Source organism: Jaculus jaculus, chromosome 1, assembly GCF_020740685.1.
Source record: "Jaculus jaculus isolate mJacJac1 chromosome 1, mJacJac1.mat.Y.cur, whole genome shotgun sequence".
Taxonomy (NCBI): Eukaryota; Metazoa; Chordata; class Mammalia; order Rodentia; family Dipodidae; genus Jaculus; species Jaculus jaculus.
This window is the reverse complement of record NC_059102.1, coordinates 240675147-240694288: the sequence shown is the minus strand read 5'-3', so window position 1 is coordinate 240694288 and position 19142 is coordinate 240675147. Positions and strand designations below refer to the sequence as shown.

Here is a 19142-nt window from a genome sequence, read left to right as displayed (position 1 = left end):
GAGGCTAAACTCCTTCACCCATACAGAAGCCATGACTCCAGGACTGGACGGCAGCAGGCACCCACCCGTGACGACACAGGGCAACAGCAACCCACCCTTTTCTCCAACCACAGGATTCCTGGGGCATGTGGCTTTCAGCTGGACCTTTTCCAAGGGAACATTACTAGCTATCCTTTGAGTCTGCCCTGTTATGCAAGAGCCATGGTGGGACTTCAACCACAGGCAGAGAGGCTACAGAATGACTCAAATTGTGTCACAGCCCCAAGGCCCTGTATGAACAGGATTAGGGCACTATAACTTTCTAGATCAGTGTGAGTGGGAAGAACAGAAGTGACAACTACTGCTGAGTAGAAAGGGAAAACCACCATGAGCACCGATGAACCTTGACAACTTTATAATGAACTAAAATAATCACAAGTAATGTATGAGTCACTCACGAGGAATATGAGTAGTTGAGTTAATAAAGGAGGATAGGGGTTGTGGAGGAGAGTGAAGAGTGATTGTTCAGTGAGTGGAGTTTCACTTTGAGAAGATGGAAGTACTTTGAATAGGGACAGTGGTGATAGCTGCACAGCATGGTGAATGTATTCAAGTGGGCTGGGCGTGGTTATGCAAGCCTACAGTTCCTGGACTTGGGTGTCTGCAGCAGAGGGCGCGCTGGTTCAGAGCTAGCCTAAGCTATGTAGTAACACCCTGTTTCAAAACGACCAAAAGATTAATCTGCTAAATTTTATGTTATGTACATTTTGCCACAAATAAAATACCACCAAAGAAAGAGAAAAAAAGTTCCTAAGCAGTCAATATAGAAGATACGGAATAAAATGAAAAAATTTTTTTTTCTTAAAGCACTTGTTTTAAAACCCCCGGGGCTAAACGCTTTGCTCCAGCTCAAGGATGAGTTTGAAGATAATCATGAGTCCTATGAAAGGAGGACCAGTTGTGTTCTTTGTTTCTGAGATAAGGTCTCACTATGTAGCTTAGGCTGGCCTTGAACTCAAGATCCTCCTGCCTCTGCTCCTTATGTGCTGGGATTACAGGCATGGGTCACCACACCCAGCTGACTGTGAGAACAGGCAGTAGCCAGGGGCGGTGTCCTTCACTCCACACCGATGGATCACAGACTTTTTGTACTGAGGAAGTGTCAGCCTTGTGTTAGCTCCGTCCACTCCTGTCCCTCATAGTAGACAAATGCAAAGTCCCAGAAACCAGTTCTGTTTGGAAAGGTTTTCTTTTGTTCAAGGCTTCGGTGGTTAATATGCTTGACAAATTTCAGAGTCTCTCTATCTCTGTAGACCAATGCCAAGGAATTGTTTTCCGGATTCACTGTTAGCAGCTGAAACAAGAGGGAAATGTATGACCATGAGAACACAGCTCACGCTCAGATCAACATGCCACCACAGGACAGGTTTCCACAGCTGGGATACAGGAGTCCTTGAAAGATCCTTTAGCAGATGAGCTTGGTCAAGACATTTGCCAGTAAGCTCTATCCCAGCGGTGTGTAACCTTCTGTCACCATGACATGATGCTGCCATCTACAAATGTGTTGGGCTGCATTCATAGCTATTCGGGAACATGTGGTCTGTGGGCCACAGGCTGAACTTGCCTGCTCTATCCTATCAGCACATACTCAGAAAGGTTTTACCTAATGCATGTATTTCCAACTACTTGGAAAGCTTTGTGGGAATGTACCCTGAGCTTTTTTGTTGAGTTCTCAGTAAGGAAGAGTCAATGTCTATGATTACCTCTGTCATCTTGCTATAGCAGAACCACTGACAGGCAGGCCAATGGGGATTTGTCAACTGTACGATTCTAGCTCAGGTCATAAAAGTCAGTCTTGTCCCAGGCATTGTGGCTCCCACCTATAATCAAAGCACTTAGGTGGCTGTTGCAAGTTTGGCTAGCTTTGGCTATATAGTGAGCTCTAGACCAGCCTGAGTCAAGGAGTGAGATATTGTCTCAAAAAACCCAAAACCAAAAAGGGAAAAAACAAAAGCTAAAAAACTCCACTGGAGCTGACCAGAAATTCACTATGTATTCTCAGGGTAACTTTGAACTTATGGTAATCCTCCTACCTCTGCCTCCCTAGTGCTGGGATTAAAAGGAGTGTGCCACTACACCTGGCAAATTAAGACTTTAAGAACTAAAAGGAGAACTTGCTAGCGGAAGTGAGCACTTACCTCTTCATCTTCACCTTTGGCAATGTAGGATGTGAAGCCTCCATATTCTGGCTCCCAGCCTGACAAGTGAAAAACAAACAGAACTCAGATATAAGCCCAGGCAGGACTTAAATCACCTGTTGAAGATCAAGTGCTCTGGGATTTAGCAGCTACCAGCTCTGTGACTTGGAAGCTTGAGTTTATCATCAGCCTAAGTTCCCAGACAGCTGAACCGAATGCAGGCTTGCTTCAATCAACACTGAATAAGAAAATCAACTGAATTAAATTTTAGATATACCAAGAAAAGCAATTATATAAAAAGCTGTGGATACTATGTTGGTGGAGGGATTCTGGGAGAAAATTACAATATAGTCTATTTCCCCATGCCCAGATATAAATCCTATTTGATTGGGAAACAAACTCATGACCTCTAATATCCCTTCAAACTGTGAGATCTTGCCCCAAAATCTGGCCATGACAAAGTATTTTTGAATTGGTTCAGTTAGAGAGGGTCCCTCTGGAGGGGTGGCCCGTTCCACCAAGACACCTCACTGCTTTCCTTCTTCTGTCCTACCTTCACAGCCACAGTACAGAAGCAGGTCCAAGGCAAACTCAGTCTTGCTGTTGTCATGGATTAAAGTATAGTGACCAGTCCTCCAGTGCCTCAGTTCTCCTTGGCACATAGGGACACTCAATTCTAGAAAAATATAGAAGAAAAGGGGCCCATAAAGGTTTAAATCAACTTCGATACAAATGCCAGACTGCAAGGGAGTAAGGATTAGGAATGATATTGTATTAGGAATATATTCTCACAAACCAGCTGACTTGCTATTCTATGAGCCAGTCTTATTGACAGTCAAAAATGATTAGATCTATGTGAGAGAGCTTGGGTTCAATTTCTCTATAATATTTATAGGCTAGGGATTTCGTTCAGTAGTAGAATGCTTGCCTAGCATGGCAAAGTCCTAGTCCTGGGTTCTATTCTCAGCACCAGAGAAAACAAAACACAAAACTTGCAATAAAAGTTTTAAATATGTTGAACGTGATTAAAAAGCAAACTATTACAACATGGAGAAGAGAGGGTTAATACTCAAGTGACTTTTTTCATTTTTCAAGGTAGGGTCTTACTCTAGCCCAGGCTGACCTGGAATTCACTATGTAGTCTCAGGGTGGCCTTGAACTCACGGAGATCCTCCTATCTCACCCTCCCAAGTGCTGGGATTAAAGACGTGTGCCACCACACCTGGCTCTAACATCTAATAACCAGTAAGAACATAGCAAGCACAAATCATGAGAGAAAACCAAGTAGGCAATAAGACCAAGAAAAGATTTATATTGGAAGAAAGACAAACGCCATCTGTACCAACAGCACAAGCAGAAGTGGAAAAGAGAAGCAACAGTGAGTTTGCAGGAAGAAAGGCATAACCCATGGTGCTGGAGGCAGGGCAGCTGACCAATGTTTTGGCAGCAGTTGGCTAGCTGCTTTAGAATCTGAGCATTCTTTGAACCAGCACTTGTACTTCTGGGTGGTTATTCTAAGAAAAAATGAGTGAGAAACTGGAAAACAGTAGGCCTGGCTAAGGTCATTCGATGAAATACCTTGCAGTTTTCAAAATTATATAGCATAGTGCTTTTCAAAACTTTCAGCTGTGGGCTACTTGCTTTAAATACAATGAAGCCACCATTCTTAGCACATGAGTTTTCTATTTCTTTTCCATCTTATTTAAACTTCATCTGACTAAACTTCATCTGGCTGTAGCAATTTCTTTGTTTATTTGTCCAAATTTAAGCAAATTTTCTTAGGCCACTTTTGGTTTTCAGGAGAAATAAGCTGTAGCCTACGTTTCCTTTATGTCTCAATTTGTTTTTCATCAGTAATGCTGTTCCCATAGATCCTTCTAGTCATCCAGCTCTGAGCTTTTACAGATCTCACTCTCCTGCAGTCATTCCTTGTCACATGACTCTGCGACAATACCGTGTAAGTACTTAGTATTCCTTGACCTTTCATCCACATATGTACTTAAATTTACTTACTTTGGTTTTTCAAGGTAGAGTCTCACTCTAGCTCAGGCTGACCTGGAACTCACTGTGTAGTCTCAGAGTGGCTTCTAACTCACAGTGATCCTCCTACCTCTGACTCCCAAGGGCTGGGATTAAAGGCATGTGCCACCATACCCAGCTTCTGGTTTCTGTGTATTTAACCTGTCCTACTAGAAATAAGATACAGAGAACAGACTTTATCTGTTTTGCTATCCCGCTCCTGAAATGGGCTTAGTGCAACAGAAAATGTCACAGATATCTGCTGCATGGTGTGGTGGTTTGACTAGATGGACCCCAATATATTCAGTTCTTTCTTTGTTTGTAGTTTGCATCTTTAGCCACCTGGCTGGAGGCAGTTATCACTGTGTGGATCTTAAGGTGTGGTGGTGGGTTTCAGGTTTCAATCTAAAGCTATGCAAAGTGTGCCTAGCTGGAGTTCCTGAAGTGTGTGCTGGTTTTTGGCTTTTAGGCTTGTGCTTCTCTCTGTTTGGGCCTGCGAAGGCAGGCCAGCTTCTTCTTCTATTATGGAACTTCCCCATGATCTCTAAGTTTCAATAAATCCCTTCCTCCATAACTGTGCCTGGTCTGGAAGTTTATCTCAGCGAACTTTAAGCTGTCTGCTACACATGGTGAATGGTTAAGGGTCAATAAGGGCCCAATGCAGGCCTACCTTTCTCTGCTCCGTCTTGCTCTGGCCCGAGGTCAATCTTTTCAGTGGTCTGTTGCTTGTTGCTCCCGAGGGCAGCCTGATTATTCTCAGGCTCTGAGGAACTCTGGCTAGGCCCTTCTTCAGTGCTCTCAGCCGCACAGGCTGCTTCTCCCTCTTTTTTGTCCTCCATGTCGTCTTCTGAAGGGGCCAGGAAGTGAAGCTTCAGGCCTGTGAAGTTGGAAAGCAGCAAGAACATCGCTTCAGAGCGAAACAGCTCCATGCAGGCCTTCAGGATGTCGGGTAGCTTGCTCTCCTCAGCTTTCTCATAGAACCTGGGAAGCAGCAATGCCAAGTTCACTTCACTGGTGACATTTCTCCTATCAAAGGTTAGAATATAGACACCAGTGTCTCTGATGATGGGCTATACCTTTTGTTAGGAGGACCATGGCTACTCCATTCAACATCTCCTTTCTCCAAGGCCTCACAGACCTTTGCAAATTTCTCAGGCTGGAAAACAAGCAGATAAAGAAGCAGTTAGAGGCTGGGGAGACAGCTCAGTCAGTAACGTGCAAGCACAAGGACCCGAGTTTGATTCCCAGAAACCATGTAAAAATGCTGGATATGGTGGTGCATGCTTGTAACCCCAGCACTGGGGAGGTGAGTGCAAGAGGATCTGTGGGGCTCAGTGGCCAGCCAGTCGAGCCTAAATGGGGAACTCCAGGCCAATGAGATATCCTGCTTTAAAAAAAAAAACAAAAAAAACCCCACCAAACAACAAACAAAAAACCAATAGATATACAGATGAGGGTGGTATTTCTGAGAAAAAAGAAAAAACACTGGAGGTTGTCCTCAGGTCTACACACACACAAGTACACATATAAAAGAAGCTGTTACACCGTGAAACTACATAGTGAATTTCAGGTCAGCCTGGGCTAGAGTGAGATCCTACCTCGACAAACAAACAACAACAACAACAACAAAAAACAAGAACAACAACAACAAAAAAAAACCAGTTAGTAATTCTTCTTATGACCCTGCTGGCCTGGCAGGTAGAATTATTGTAGAATATCAATCTGGCTGATTCCTACAAAGTCTATTTGACAGTTACCTCTTTTGTACAAGGTCTCCTACTGCTGTGGTGAAGCCAGAGCAGATTGGATGAATTGTCACTTTAGGTAAGAGACCTGAATGCCATCTGATCTGGGCCATTCTATTAAGTGGTTATATACCTTATCTCAAACTGCTAACCTTCTCAGATTTCTACATTAATTAAAAAAAAAAAAAAAAGGATCATATTACTAACTTTTTTTTTTTTTTCCGAGACAGGGTTTCACTCTAGTCCAGGCTGACCTGGAACTCACTATGCAGTCTCAGGGTGGCATTGAACTCGCAGTGATCCTCCTACTTCTGCCTCCTGATTGCTGGGATTAAAGGTCTGTGTTCTGTGCTATCATGCCCGGCCATTATACTGCCCACCTCCAAGATAGGTTTCACTCTAGCCCAGGCTGACCTAGAAGTCATTATGAGGTCTCAGGCTGGCCTCGAACTCACAGTGATCCTCCTACCTCAGCCTCCCAAGTGCTAGGACTAAAGGTGTGCGCCACCATGCCCACCCTTACCTTATTTTTGAGACAGGGTCTTTTGCTTACCTTACACCTCACTAATTTGGCTAGATTAGCTAACCAGCAAGCCTGAGAAGTCCACCTGTCTCTATCATATCTGGCATTTTTACATGGGTGGTGGGGATTCAAACTCAGGTCCTCATGCATGTGCAGCTACCAATTTAACCACTGGGGTGTCACCCCAGCCCTCTAGGGACTCTTCAAGCACTAAGCATACAACCAACCCAATGCTCACTTTCATAATTTCTGCATTTTATTTGAAGAGAATGACATATACATCTGAACCAGGAAAACAAACAAAACTCTTAGTGATGTCAGTTCACCCATTCAAATAAGATTACATATTAAACAAGACCCACAGAACCTACCCTATTGGCCTACCTTAAGAAATTCCTTTAAGAGAATTTCAGACCTTTCTTCAAACTCTTCTTGAATTTGAACTTGGTAATCCATGTCCAGGTAAGTAGGGTTGATCCATTCATATAAAATTTCATGCTTTTAGAGAAGAGGCAGATACAAGAGACTAGTTAATTCCTACAGCTTTTATTGTTACATTATTTCACATTGGTAAAATACATGCAAATCCTTTGAAAGCTTTTTCTAGGAAGCATGAAGTATTATAAAACAGAGAAAAACACTATCAAAGTTTTATTTATTTGCCAGCAGAGACAGACAGACATGGGGGAGGGCAGTGGGCACCCCAGGGCCTCTACCTGCTGCAAAACCTCCAGACGCGTGCACCACTATGTGCATCTGGCTTCATGCAGGTACTGGGGAATCAAACCCAGGTTGTTAGGCTTTGCAGGCAACTGGTTAAACTGCTGAGTCATCTCTCTAGTCCCCAAGAAATATATATATTTAAAAACATTTAGAAAAATTAAGACAAAAGCTGGGCATGGTGGTGCAGACCTTTGATCCCAGCACTTGGGAGGCAGAGGTAAGAGGATCATCATGAGTTCAAGGTCACTATGAGACTACATAGTGAATTCCAGATCAGCTTGGGCTAGAGTAAGACCTTAAAAAAAAAAAAAAAAAGAAAGAAAGAAAGAGGGCTGGAGAGATGGCTTAGCGGTTAAGCACTTGCCTGTGAAGCCTAAGGACCCGGGTTCAAGGCTCGATTCCCCAGGACCCACATTAGCCAGATGCACAAGGGGGCACATGTGTCTGGAGTTCGTTTGCAGTGGCTGCAGACCCCTGGTGTATCCATTCTCTCTCTCTCTCTTGCCCTCTTTCTCTCTCTGTCTGTTGCTCTCAAATAAATAAAAAAATTAAAAAGAAAAGTAAAATGGGCAGTTTAAGGTCTAGTTTCAGTATTTAAAACCTTTTTAAAAAATTTATTTATTTATTTGCAAGCAGAGATTGAGAGAAAGACAGGCCAGCTGCTGCAAATAAACTCCCAATGCATGTGCCACGATGTGCATCTGGCTTTATGTGGGTGCTGAGCAATTAAACCCAGGTTGTTATGTTTTACAAGCAAGAGCCTTAACTACTGACTCATTTCTCCAGCTCCCAAGTATTTTTATTTATTTGAGAGAAAGAGAGTAGAGAGAAGGGGGGTGGGGAGGACACAAACATAGGTGTGCCAGTGCCTCTTGCCACTGCAAACAAACTCCAGATGAATGCACCACTTTGTTAATCTAGTGTTACATGGGTACTGAGGAATTGAAACCGGGCTATCAGGCTTTACAATTAAGTACCTTTAACTGCTAAGCCATATCTTTGGCCCCACTTTCATTATTTAAAGAGTTAATTTTAAAAATCAGAAAGACAAGGGTTGGGTATATAACTCAGTGGTAGAGCACTTGCACAGCCTGTGTGAGATCCTAGGTTCAATCCCCAGTACCACAAAATTATATAGAAACAAATAATAAACTCAGAAAAATAACTGATATGCTATAGCTCCCAAGAACTTATCCTTACATCTTGTGGGATGTGAGGGTTTCGAGGGATCGGGGGTTCGAAGTAGGTGGGAGGTCTAGTTAATGAAGGACCATGAAACCAACCACTTATAGATAAACGTGACTTCTCTTCAGACAGGACTTCAGACACCTGCAACAACAAGGCCAAGGCACATCAACATAAGGAGGAAGAAGGAGGAGACCAGTCAAGGTAGATTAATTTGAGGATCCTTCAACGTAGGTATGAATACTATCTGGTAAGATAATAAGTCCAACAGGAAGCTGTCACATTTAGACAAAGGGTGACTAGCAGTGTCCTTAGCATTCTAGGTTGTGGCTTACAATCATTACCTGGTGAAAGGATACTGGAGACACTTCAAAGAAAACCAGTTTGTTCCACGAAGGGATAAGAGACTTGACAATTTGCTTCGGCTGAAAGTGTTCTGCATCAGGAGAGAACACATCCATAAGTGGGGTTCATCGTTATTAACTTCTTCCAGGTCATCTCACACTTCACTCTTGACGATTCTCATACTTCTGAGAGTATATAGATATACCCTTCAGATCCTGAAAGATGCCCCCTCTAGCAACTACTTTACTTATACTTGTGAACTCTGTTAGGAGACATTCCCTAGTATTGATGAGGGCTGCAGTAAATTGTCAATTTCCTGGATATGGCTGTGGTTAAAAGAAAACAACAAAAAACCCAACAACAGAGGGCTGTGGAAGACAGCTCAGTTGGTAAAAGACCTGAGTCTGGATTCCCCAGCACCCACATAAATGCTGGCTGGGTGTGGAGGCCTGTCTAATCCCAGTGCTCAGGAAGTGGAGATGGGATCCCTGGGACAAGCTGGTCAACTTGACTAGTCAAGTCAGTGAGAGACCTTGTTTCAATAAATAAAGTGAACAGCAACTGAGGAGGACACCCAACATCGGCCTCCGGCCTGCACACACGTGCAAGAACATCTGGCCCCTACACATCCGAAAAAAGGCACACACATACAAATGAGCTCATAAAGACAAACAACCTAATTTCCTGTCAAACGGGCCAGTCAGGTTGGCAGATTCATGGGCACAGGTAGCTTTGTATGCCCCTACCATTCTACAGTCAATACCTAGTTCTCATCATAAAATGACTCCCATCTCTGCAGTAATTGTTATGCAAAGTCCAACTTCAAGAAATGGTTGCGAAGACTCGCATTAATTCCTCCTGTGGTGGTCACTATGACAAAATGGCTTCTGTCTCTGTGGAGGAATGCACAGACTGTGTGCAAGAATGGTGATGCTGAGGCAGCTTGGTTGGAATTCAGACGTGACCCCTGGTGGCTGCACGCCATTGGCTTACCATCAGTGTTGAACAGGTCTAGAGTTCCTCCCAAGCTCCCGTCCCAGGAAGGAACCAGGTAGAGAATGAAGGCAACCCGGCGCCCTTCCAGCTCATCATCATGGCACAGCAGGGCATCTGTGGAGATTTAATGAACGCCTTAGATCCCTGCACACAGCAAGCAGCTACCATCTGTCTCTGCTTTCAATCAGCCTATCAGACATTCATTGGTAATGTCACCTCCAACTTCAAATGCCCTCCAGCTTTAAAATGACATGTATTTCTTTTGTAAGTACAGAGATAAAACTCAGACAACATAGAAAACTCTAAATATAATGAAAAGTGCACATAAAGATAGATCTGTAATTTAGCTACAATATTTTTGCATTATAGTCTTCTGGTATTTTTCCTATATGTGTATTCACTTAAAAATCCTATGGCTAGCCATGTGTGGTGGCACATACCTTTAATCCCAGCACTCAGGAGGCAGAGGTAGGAGGATCACATGAGTTCAAGGCTACCCTGAGACTCCATAGTGAATTCCAGGTCAGCCTGGGCTACAGTGAGACCCTACCTTGAAAAACCAAAAAAAAAAAAAAAAAAAAATCCTAGGGCTGGAGAGATGGCTTAGCAGTTAAGGTGCTTGTCTGCAAAGCCTAAAAACCCAGGTTCAATTCCCCAGATCCCATATAAGCCAAATGCACATGGTAGTACATGTATCTATAGTTTGTTTGCAGTGGCTAGAGGCCTTGGTGCAACCATTCTCTCTCTCTCAAATAAATAATAAATTTTAAAAAAATGGTATCCTAGAACTGAGGAAATGATTCAATGGCTAAAGTGCTTGCTTGCAAAGCCTGGTGGTTTCAATACCCATGCTGGGCATCACTTCTGCCATTGCAGGGGGAAAACAGCAGTGAGGCAAATTCTGGCAGTGGGGAGCTGGCTATAACACCCCAAAGGCCATCCCCAACAATGTATCTCCTCCAGCAAGGTTCTACCTCCCAAATTGCCACCAACTGGGGACCAAGCACCCAAATGCAGCCTATGAGTCCTCATAGGAAGATCCTGATGCTATGCAGGGATATTCAGGCTAGCGATATTTGGTACACTGATACTATCCTTCCTTCACTGTGGAGTAAAAGCTTGGATATCACAGGCACAAGAGTTTTATTATATTCCTTACCAGTGAATTTATATTTAGCACAGGACATGTCAATGGTTGGTTCCAGGTCAATGCTAGAAACGTCAGAAAGCCAGGTCCGGAAATCTTCGAACAGAAGCTTCCTAGAAGTGTGAACAAAGATAGCTTGTTGTGCCAGAGTGTGGGCCTGATCTGGATCTATGCCACAAGCATTCTTTCCTGGCAGTTACATTTTGTTCAAGAGACTCATTCTCAGATTTCATTCATGAGATCCTGAGAAATGTCTCAGTTTAAACTTGCGCAGTTTAAGACTAATGTTCCCAGAGGAGTAAGTGTAACTCTGGCTACAGACGCACATGCTTGCTCCTCAGGCTCGTATATTTCCTTCACTCAGTGGTTTCTTCCTCCGAGATTTATGTTTCCCACTTTGGCTTTAGTCATAACAAGTTGCACAACAGGTTTGTTGACAAATTAGTGATTTCCAGACACAGATTTTAGCAGTAAAATGAAAAATTAACCTTTTTGTTTGCATACTTTGCTTCTGACACCAACTACGTGAGGGCTTTCCCTACACTGACTATTCTTTTTTTTTTTTTTGAGGTAGGGTCTCACTGTAGCCCAGGCTGACCTGGAATTCACTATGTAGTCTCATGGTGGCCTCGAACTCATGGCAATCCTCCCACCTCTGCCTCCCGAGTGCTGGGATTAAAGGTGTGAGCCACCACGCCCGGCCTGACTATTCTTTGAAACCAGCTGGGCATACTAACATTTACTTCAGGGCTGAGGAGATGGCTTAGCAGTCAAAGCACCTGCCCATGTTCAACTCTCCAAATCCCACATAAGCCAGATGCACAGTGACACCAGTGTGCAAGGTCACACATGTGCAAGAGGTGGTCTATGTGTCTGTAGTTCAAATGCAGGCGCTGGAGGGCCCTGGTGTACCAATTCTTTCTCACACATAAAGGCGTGTGCCATGACACCCAGAAAACAAAATTCAGGGGTCTGGAGAGATGGCTTAGTGGTTAAGCGCTTGCCTATGAAGCCTAAGTACCCTGGTTCAAGACTCAATTCCCCAGGACCCATGTAAGCCGGATGTACAAGGTGGCGCATGTATCTGGAGTTCCTCTGCAGTGGCCGGAGACCCTGGAGCGACCATCCTCTGTCTATCTATCTGCCAGTTTCTTTCTCGGTTTGTCACTCTCAAATAAATAAAGAAATAAATAAAAAATCAGTTCAATTCTGACATTATCTGCAATATTATGGGCTCAGTCTCACTCTTAGGACTGGTGCCCACTTCAGCTGTAATCACGAGACTATGAGCTATGCTTCCAGATTGGCTATAAACCAGAGGCCCTATGGCACCCTCCTCAAGTTTTTTTTCCCCCCGAGGTAGGGTCTCACTCTAGACCAGGCTGACCTGGAATTCACTATGTATTCTCAGGGTGGCCTCAAACTCATGGTGATTCTCCAACCTTTGCCTCCTGAGTGCTGGGATTAAAGGCATGTGCCACTATGTCCAGCTTTCCGTTATTATTTTGTTTTTCCTCCTCAAGTTTGATCAGTTTACTTCAACAGGGTAATGGAGCTTCTATGCTTTCTACACGCACGACCTAGCTGGTGCCTCCAAGTTTTCGTTTCCAGCAAACTGAAGCCTCTTCAGTTAGGGGTTTTTATGGGAGTTGCAGTGCATAAGCAAGATCTAGTAAACAAGCCATCGACCACTGGTGATTAAGCCAACCATCCTCGAACCTCTTCTCTTCTCAGTCTTCAGACAGGCTCTTGTCCTCACTCTGCTAGTCTAGTCTAGAATTCACTGTGTGGCCTATGCTCCATCAAACACATGGCTGCTCTGCTTCACCCAACCACTCTCTTCTCTTCTGGAGGAGGGGGTGCTTAGGACTGAGAAGTTACACAGTTCCTTGGCAACCAGCATCTCTACCCCAATTCTTGAATATGATAGAAAAGGGTTTGTTGTAACAGAAGGTCCTCCATTTACCTTTATTGACCTTAACACTTAAACCTCAAGTTTTAGGAGACTGAATAAATAAAAAATGTCTCCCCACCTATGTCAACACTAATTTCGGTGTTCGGTCTTTCCCAGCCTGATGTACGAACACAGCATCTTCAGGGCTACTTTGTCGCCTTGATACTAACAAAGCTGAACATTAAGGAAGAGTGTGTTGCTGTGCAGTAGCTCACACTTGTAATATCAGCACTCAGGAAACAGAGGATTGCTAGGAGTTCAAGGCCAGCCTCAGGTATATAGTAAGTTCTAGGTAAGCTTGAAAGTGGCTTTAAATAAAAAGGAAAAACGAATTTGGGTCTTGGAATGTGAGACTTGGAATTGTATCCTGGCTCCCTCACTCTCTGCTGGAGTCTTTGGAGATGTTTACTGTTTCTTCCTTTAGCAACTGGAAGAAGGTTAACAAAGACCGTAACTACTTATAGCACTTTATGCTCTACCCGACTCATGTTTAGCACCCAACAAGTACAACCACTTGCTTACCTTAAAGCTGAGATATGAGGCTCTCTTCTCTTCTTTAAATCATCAGACTTGATCATAAAGAAAGAAAAAAAAAAAGAGGGCTGCAGAGATGGCTTAGCAGTTAAAGTGTTTGCCTGCAAAGCCAAAGGACCCAAATTCAACTCCCCAGGATCCATGTAAAGCCAGATGCACAAGGTGGTATATGCATCTGGAGTTCATTTGCAGCCTCTAGAGGCCCTGGCATGTCTATTCTCTCTCTATAGTTTACTCAAATAAGTAAATAAAACATTAAAATAATTAAAAAAGAAACAAAAAAGATTTCCTTGTGACTGTAGACTAGACATGAATGGAAGAACAGTAAGGACTCTGTCAGTATAGCACTGTGGTGAAAAGCCTAGACTCTGGAGCCAATTGTCTAGGAGTGACCCATGCTTGGGCAGGTTACTTAGTGTCTCTGTACCTTATTTACTCGATTAATACTCAAGGGAGACAGAAAATTAGATTTACTAGCAAAGGGGACAAGGGCATAAACTACCGAGAAAGAGTGGGTTGTGCTCAGAGTGAGGAGGGGGTTGCAGTTATAAAGGGGTCTGTGTGCAGGATATACTTCAGTGAGATGAAGAAAGCCTATTCAACATGTTCAGAGAGGTGCTGAGAAGATGGCTCAGTGGGTAAATGCTTGTCATGACAACCTGAGTTTGGATCCCAGAACCCACATAAAGCTAGATGCAACAGTGAATCCCAGCCCTCCTTCAGAGAATTGGGAAGTGGAGACAGGAGACCTCTCAGAAGCTCAAGGGCCAGCTAGGCTGGCATATGCAGCACTGAACAAGAGCCTTGGCCTAAAAGCAAGGTGGGAGGTGCCTCTTAAGTCTCTCTCACAAATAAATAAATAAAAATATTAAAAACAACACAATAGGGCTGGAGGGATGGCTTATCAGTTAAGAAGTTTGTCTGCAAAGCCAAAGGACCCAGGTTCGATTCACTAGGACCCACATAAGCCAGATGCACAAGGGGGCACACGCATCTGGAGTTCGTTTGCAGTGGCTGGAGCCCTGGCATGCCCATTCTCTCTCTTCCTCTTTCTGTCAAATAAATAAAAAAACAGTACAATAATCCTAGTACAGAGACAGTTTGGAGCAGGTGCAGGCTGTTTATTTTCCCTATGAAGTGAACATGAGGAGTGAGAAAGGAGTCAAGAATGACTCATTTTGATCTTAGGTCCAGTCACTACTAACTGAGATGGGAAAACATACAGAAAGAACAGATTTAGGGGGAAAAGATTCAGAATTTGGGTTTTGGACTTAAGTGTGAGATTCTTCTGAGACAGCCAAAAGGAGACAAAAAGCCATGGGATTCCAGGGAAATCTGTGTCCAGGGACCAAGTACTCACATTAAGAAGTGCTCAAAGTTAAGAGCTGGGCATGGTGGCACACGCCTTTAATCCCAGCACTCAGAAGGCTGAGGCAGGAGGATCATTTTGAGTTCAAGGCTAGCCTGAAACTACAGAGTAAATCCCAAGTCAGCCTAAGCTACAGTGAGACCCTGTTCCCCTCCCCCTAAAAAGAGAAGTTGATTAGAAGAAGACTTAGAGAGATGGCTTAGCAGTTAATGTGCCTGCCTGTGAAGCCTAATGGCCCAGGTTCAATTCCCCAGGACCCACATAAGCCAGATGCAGAAGGTGGGGCATGCATCTGAAATTGGTTTGTAGTGGCTAAAGGCCCTAACACTCATTCATTCTTTCTGCCTTTTCTTCATTCTCTCTCAAATAAATAAAAAATTATTTATATATATATATATACACATATACATATATATATGCACACACACATATATAATTTATGTATTAATGTATATAATTAATGTATATAAAAGAAAGAATGCCCTGTGATGAAGGAGAAAATTCAAGGGCATGGTACCCTGAAAGTGAAAACGTTTCTCTAGGAAAAAAGAATGCAAATGCTTCCAAAAGGGTTGAAAACTGTTGATTAGATTTACTACTGTGGAGACTGAGGGTGATCTCCACAAGTACACTTCCAATGTAAGTGGCAGAGATGAAAGTGTGGTTAAAGGGAGTTTACCAGAGAAGAGAAACAATATAGACAACTCCTCAAAGGAATTCAGCTAGTTGGGCAAGGTGGTACAGGTCTGGAATCTCAGCACTTGGCTAGCAGAAGCAAGAGAAATGCTGTCTGAGGTTAAGTTGATCTCAAAAAAACAAATCAGCCGGGCACGGTGACGCACGCCTTTAATCCCAGCACTTGGGAGGCAGAGGTAGGAGGATTGCCATGAGTTCAAGGCCACCCTGAGATGACAGAGTTAATTCCAGGTCAGCCTGGACCAGAGTGAGACCCTACCGCAAAAAACAAAAACAAACAAAAAATCACAATAAAATAGCTTAAATAAAGCAAAACAAAAATCAAACCTCCAAAACAAAACGTAAGGCAGAAGATCAAGGAGAAAGTTAGGCCTAGAGTTTTTTTTTGTTTTTGTTTTTGTTTTTTTAATGGTATGATTGCAGGCATACCTGTCTACCACACACATGTGGAAATCAGAGGACAACTTCAAATGTCAGTCCTTGCTTTCCACCTGGTTTGAGGTAGGGTCTCTTCACTGTTTACCATGTTGTATTCACTAGGCTAGCTGGCCTATAGTTCTCCTGTCTCCAGCTCCCTTCTCACCCTAAGTATTAAGTTTCAAATGGTTATTACACTCTGGTATATGACGCTCTTTGTCATACCACTCTCCCAAACATACTTTGCTTTTTTATTTATGGGGTACTCACATAATTGGGTTAATGCATTTCATGACTATCTATCCCTATCACCCTATTATTATAAACATTAAATTTTTTTTTTAATTTTTATTAACATTTTCTTTTTTTTTTTACTTTGATTTTTTAAAAAATTTTTATTAACATTTTCCATGATTATAAAATATATCCCATGGTAATTCCCTCCCTCCCCACCCCCACACTTTCCCATTTGAAATTCCATTCTCCATCATATTACCTCCCCATTACAATCATTGTAATTACATATATACAATATCAACCTATTAAGTATCCTCCTCCCTTCCTTTCTCCACCCTTTATGTCTCCTTTTCAACTTACTGGCCTCTGCTACTAAGTATTTTCATTCTCATGCAGAAGCCCAGTCATCTGTAGCTAGGATCCACATATGAGAGAGAACATGTGGCGCTTGGCTTTCTGGGCCTGGGTTACCTGACTTAATATAATACTTTCCAGGTCCATCCATTTTTCTGCAAATTTCATAACTTCATTTTTCTTTACCGCTGAGTAGAACTCCATTGTATAAATGTGCCACATCTTCATTATCCACTCATCTGTTGAGGGACATCTAGGCTGGTTCCATTTCCCAGCTATTATAAATTAAGCAGCAATAAACATGGTTGAGCATGTACTTCTAAGGAAATGAGATGAGTCCTTTGGATATATGCCTAGGAGTGCTATAGCTGGGTCATATGGTAGATCAATCTCTAGCTGTTTTAGGAACCTCCACACTGCTTTCCACAATGGCTGGACCAGATTGCATTCCCACCAGCAGTGCAGAAGGGTTCCTTTTTTTCCACATCCCCGCCAACATTTATGATCATTTGTTTTCATGATGGTGGCCAATCTGACAGGAGTGAGATGGAATCTCAATGTAGTTTTAATCTGCATTTCCCTGATGACTAGTGACGTAGAACATTTTTTTAGATGCTTATATGCCATTCGTATTTCTTCCTTTGAGAACTCTCTATTTAGCTCCATAGCCCATTTTTTGATTGGCTTGTTTGATTCCTTATTATTTAACTTTTTGAGTTCTTTGTATATCCTAGATATTAATCCTCTATCAGATATATAGCTGGCGAAGATTTTTTCCCATTCTGTAGGTTGCCAACATTAAAACTTTATGAGGACAGAAATATTCAAAATCTTCTTTATAATAATTATAACACCTTACTCAGTTATTGTTCAGGAAGCCTAGGTTAATTGAAGGAACGCTTTTAACAATGTCAAGGGGAAGACCTTCAAAGACTCAATCTGAATCTTAAAAGTACTGGATGACTTACAGCTAATGAATTTCTTTTTATGCCTGGCCCAGGCTGACCTAGAATTCACTATGTAATATCAGGGTGGTCTCTAACTCATAGCAATCCTCCTACCTCTGCCTAAGATGTGTGCCATCACACCTGGCTTCTTTTTATTTTTTAAAAATATCTTTACTTATTTATTTGCAATGAAAGGGAGGTGGGAGTGAGAGAGAAAAGGACATGTCAGGTCCGCTAGCCTGTATACAAAGTACAGAGGCATGCCCATTTTATGTGTCTGTCTTTACATGGGTACTGGGAAATTGAACCTGGGCCATTAGACTTTGCAAGCAAGGGCGTTTAACCACTGAGCCATTTCCCCAGTCCCAAATTCAAGATGAGTTAATGTAATGGGAATAAATACCTGCTGGAACTTATACAAATCATTATGTATTTAAAATGTTTTAACTTTCTTTCTTTATTTATTGAGACAGAGAGAGAGAGAGACAGAGACAGAGACAGAATGTGCGTGCCACAGCCTCCAGCCACTGCAGATGAACTCCAGATGCATGGGCCACCTGTACATCTGCATATGGCCTTACATGGGTCCTGGGGAATTGAACCTGGGTCCTTTGGCTTTGCAGGCAAGTCCCTCAACCACTAAGCCATCCCTCCAACCCATAAATGATTATATTTTTCATGAAAGTCCAAATTCAAGTAGATGAGTTGACGTACTGGGAATAAATACCTGCTGGAACTTATACAAATCGTTGTATTTTTCATGAAAGTCCAAATTCAAAAGTTCCTTCTGAAGTCCTTCCAAGAAGTCCTGGCTTTGGATGAAGTTTGGGATCACGCAATGAAGAAAGGGGTCCATATCCATGACAACAGCTTCTGTTGGAAGGAAAACATCATCTATGAATTTGTGCCCATCGCCCCAGCCCGCCAAGCAAAATTAAAAAGAAATATATTTTCTTTACTTATTTGTAAGGAGAGGGACAGAGAGACAAACAGAGATAAGGAATATGAGATGGGTGCGTCAGGGAGTCTAGCCACTGCAAACTAACTCCAGATACATGCACCACTTTGTGCATTTGGCTTCACGTAGGCACTGGGGAATCGAATTGGGTCATTAGGCACTGCAGACCAGCGTCTTAACCGCTGAGCCATCCAGCCCGGTGAAGACTGTAATCAGTGGCCAATTCAACTATCAGTTTAAATATTCTCCGCTTCCCAACACTCCGGCCTATGTCTTCCCAGGTGTCTCAAATCCAACCGAATTTGGTATAAGAGGAAAAGCAGTGTACGTTGGAGGGTCAGCGGTGGTCAAAGTCCTCCCAATACCCTTTTTTCTCCTGTGACCCTGGCTACCCAGAAGACCCTGGGGTCACGGTTCCTCCCTCCATTACCATGACTGAACGGCGTTCGGTGGTTCCAGGCCTCAGTCACCTGCTTTTTCAGAGTTTCTTCCGTGACAGCATGTGAAAACCCCGACATCACTTGCTTCTTTCCCTTCTTGCCCACCCGGGCCGGCCCGGCTTCCGCTGGCCGTTTCCCACTCATCTTCATGCAAGATATGAACCACGCTACCCCGGTCAGGTCGCTGATTCCCTACGGAAACTACAACTCCCACAGTGCTCCGTTTCCCGTGTTCCCCAGCGCCAACCAATGGGACGGGGTGATAGTACGAAGTGGTATGAGCCATCGGAAGCTCCCGGTACTGCCGGCACCCCGCCAGCGATTGGTCCAATGACCTCGAGCCTGGAGCGCCCCGCCCCTCTACTTCCTGCCGCCA

At 43.3% G+C, this 19142-nt stretch overlaps 1 protein-coding gene across 5 annotated transcripts; it reads right to left on the bottom strand.

The window, feature by feature from the left end:
• Positions 1 to 372: 372 nt before the first annotated feature.
• On the bottom strand, positions 373 to 18960 carry Ogfod1 (2-oxoglutarate and iron dependent oxygenase domain containing 1). Of its 5 annotated transcripts, none has more exons than XM_004670748.3 (13): positions 18757 to 18960; positions 18096 to 18241; positions 13337 to 13383; positions 10873 to 10973; positions 9711 to 9827; positions 8717 to 8808; positions 8388 to 8516; positions 6849 to 6962; positions 5273 to 5352; positions 4867 to 5177; positions 2731 to 2853; positions 2178 to 2236; positions 373 to 1333 (listed from the first exon to the last, which is right to left on the bottom strand). In XM_004670748.3, the coding sequence occupies exons 1-13, from the start codon at positions 18914 to 18916 to the stop codon at positions 1142 to 1144; spliced, it is 1671 nt and encodes a 556-aa protein (XP_004670805.3). In that variant the 5' UTR covers positions 18917 to 18960; the 3' UTR covers positions 373 to 1141. The 5 variants fall into 5 exon arrangements, with proteins under 5 accessions (XP_004670805.3, XP_044992841.1, XP_044992847.1 ...); XM_045136906.1 differs by having other exon boundaries at positions 18797 to 18923; XM_045136912.1 differs by having other exon boundaries at positions 18083 to 18241; positions 18757 to 18895.
• Positions 18961 to 19142: the final 182 nt, after the last annotated feature.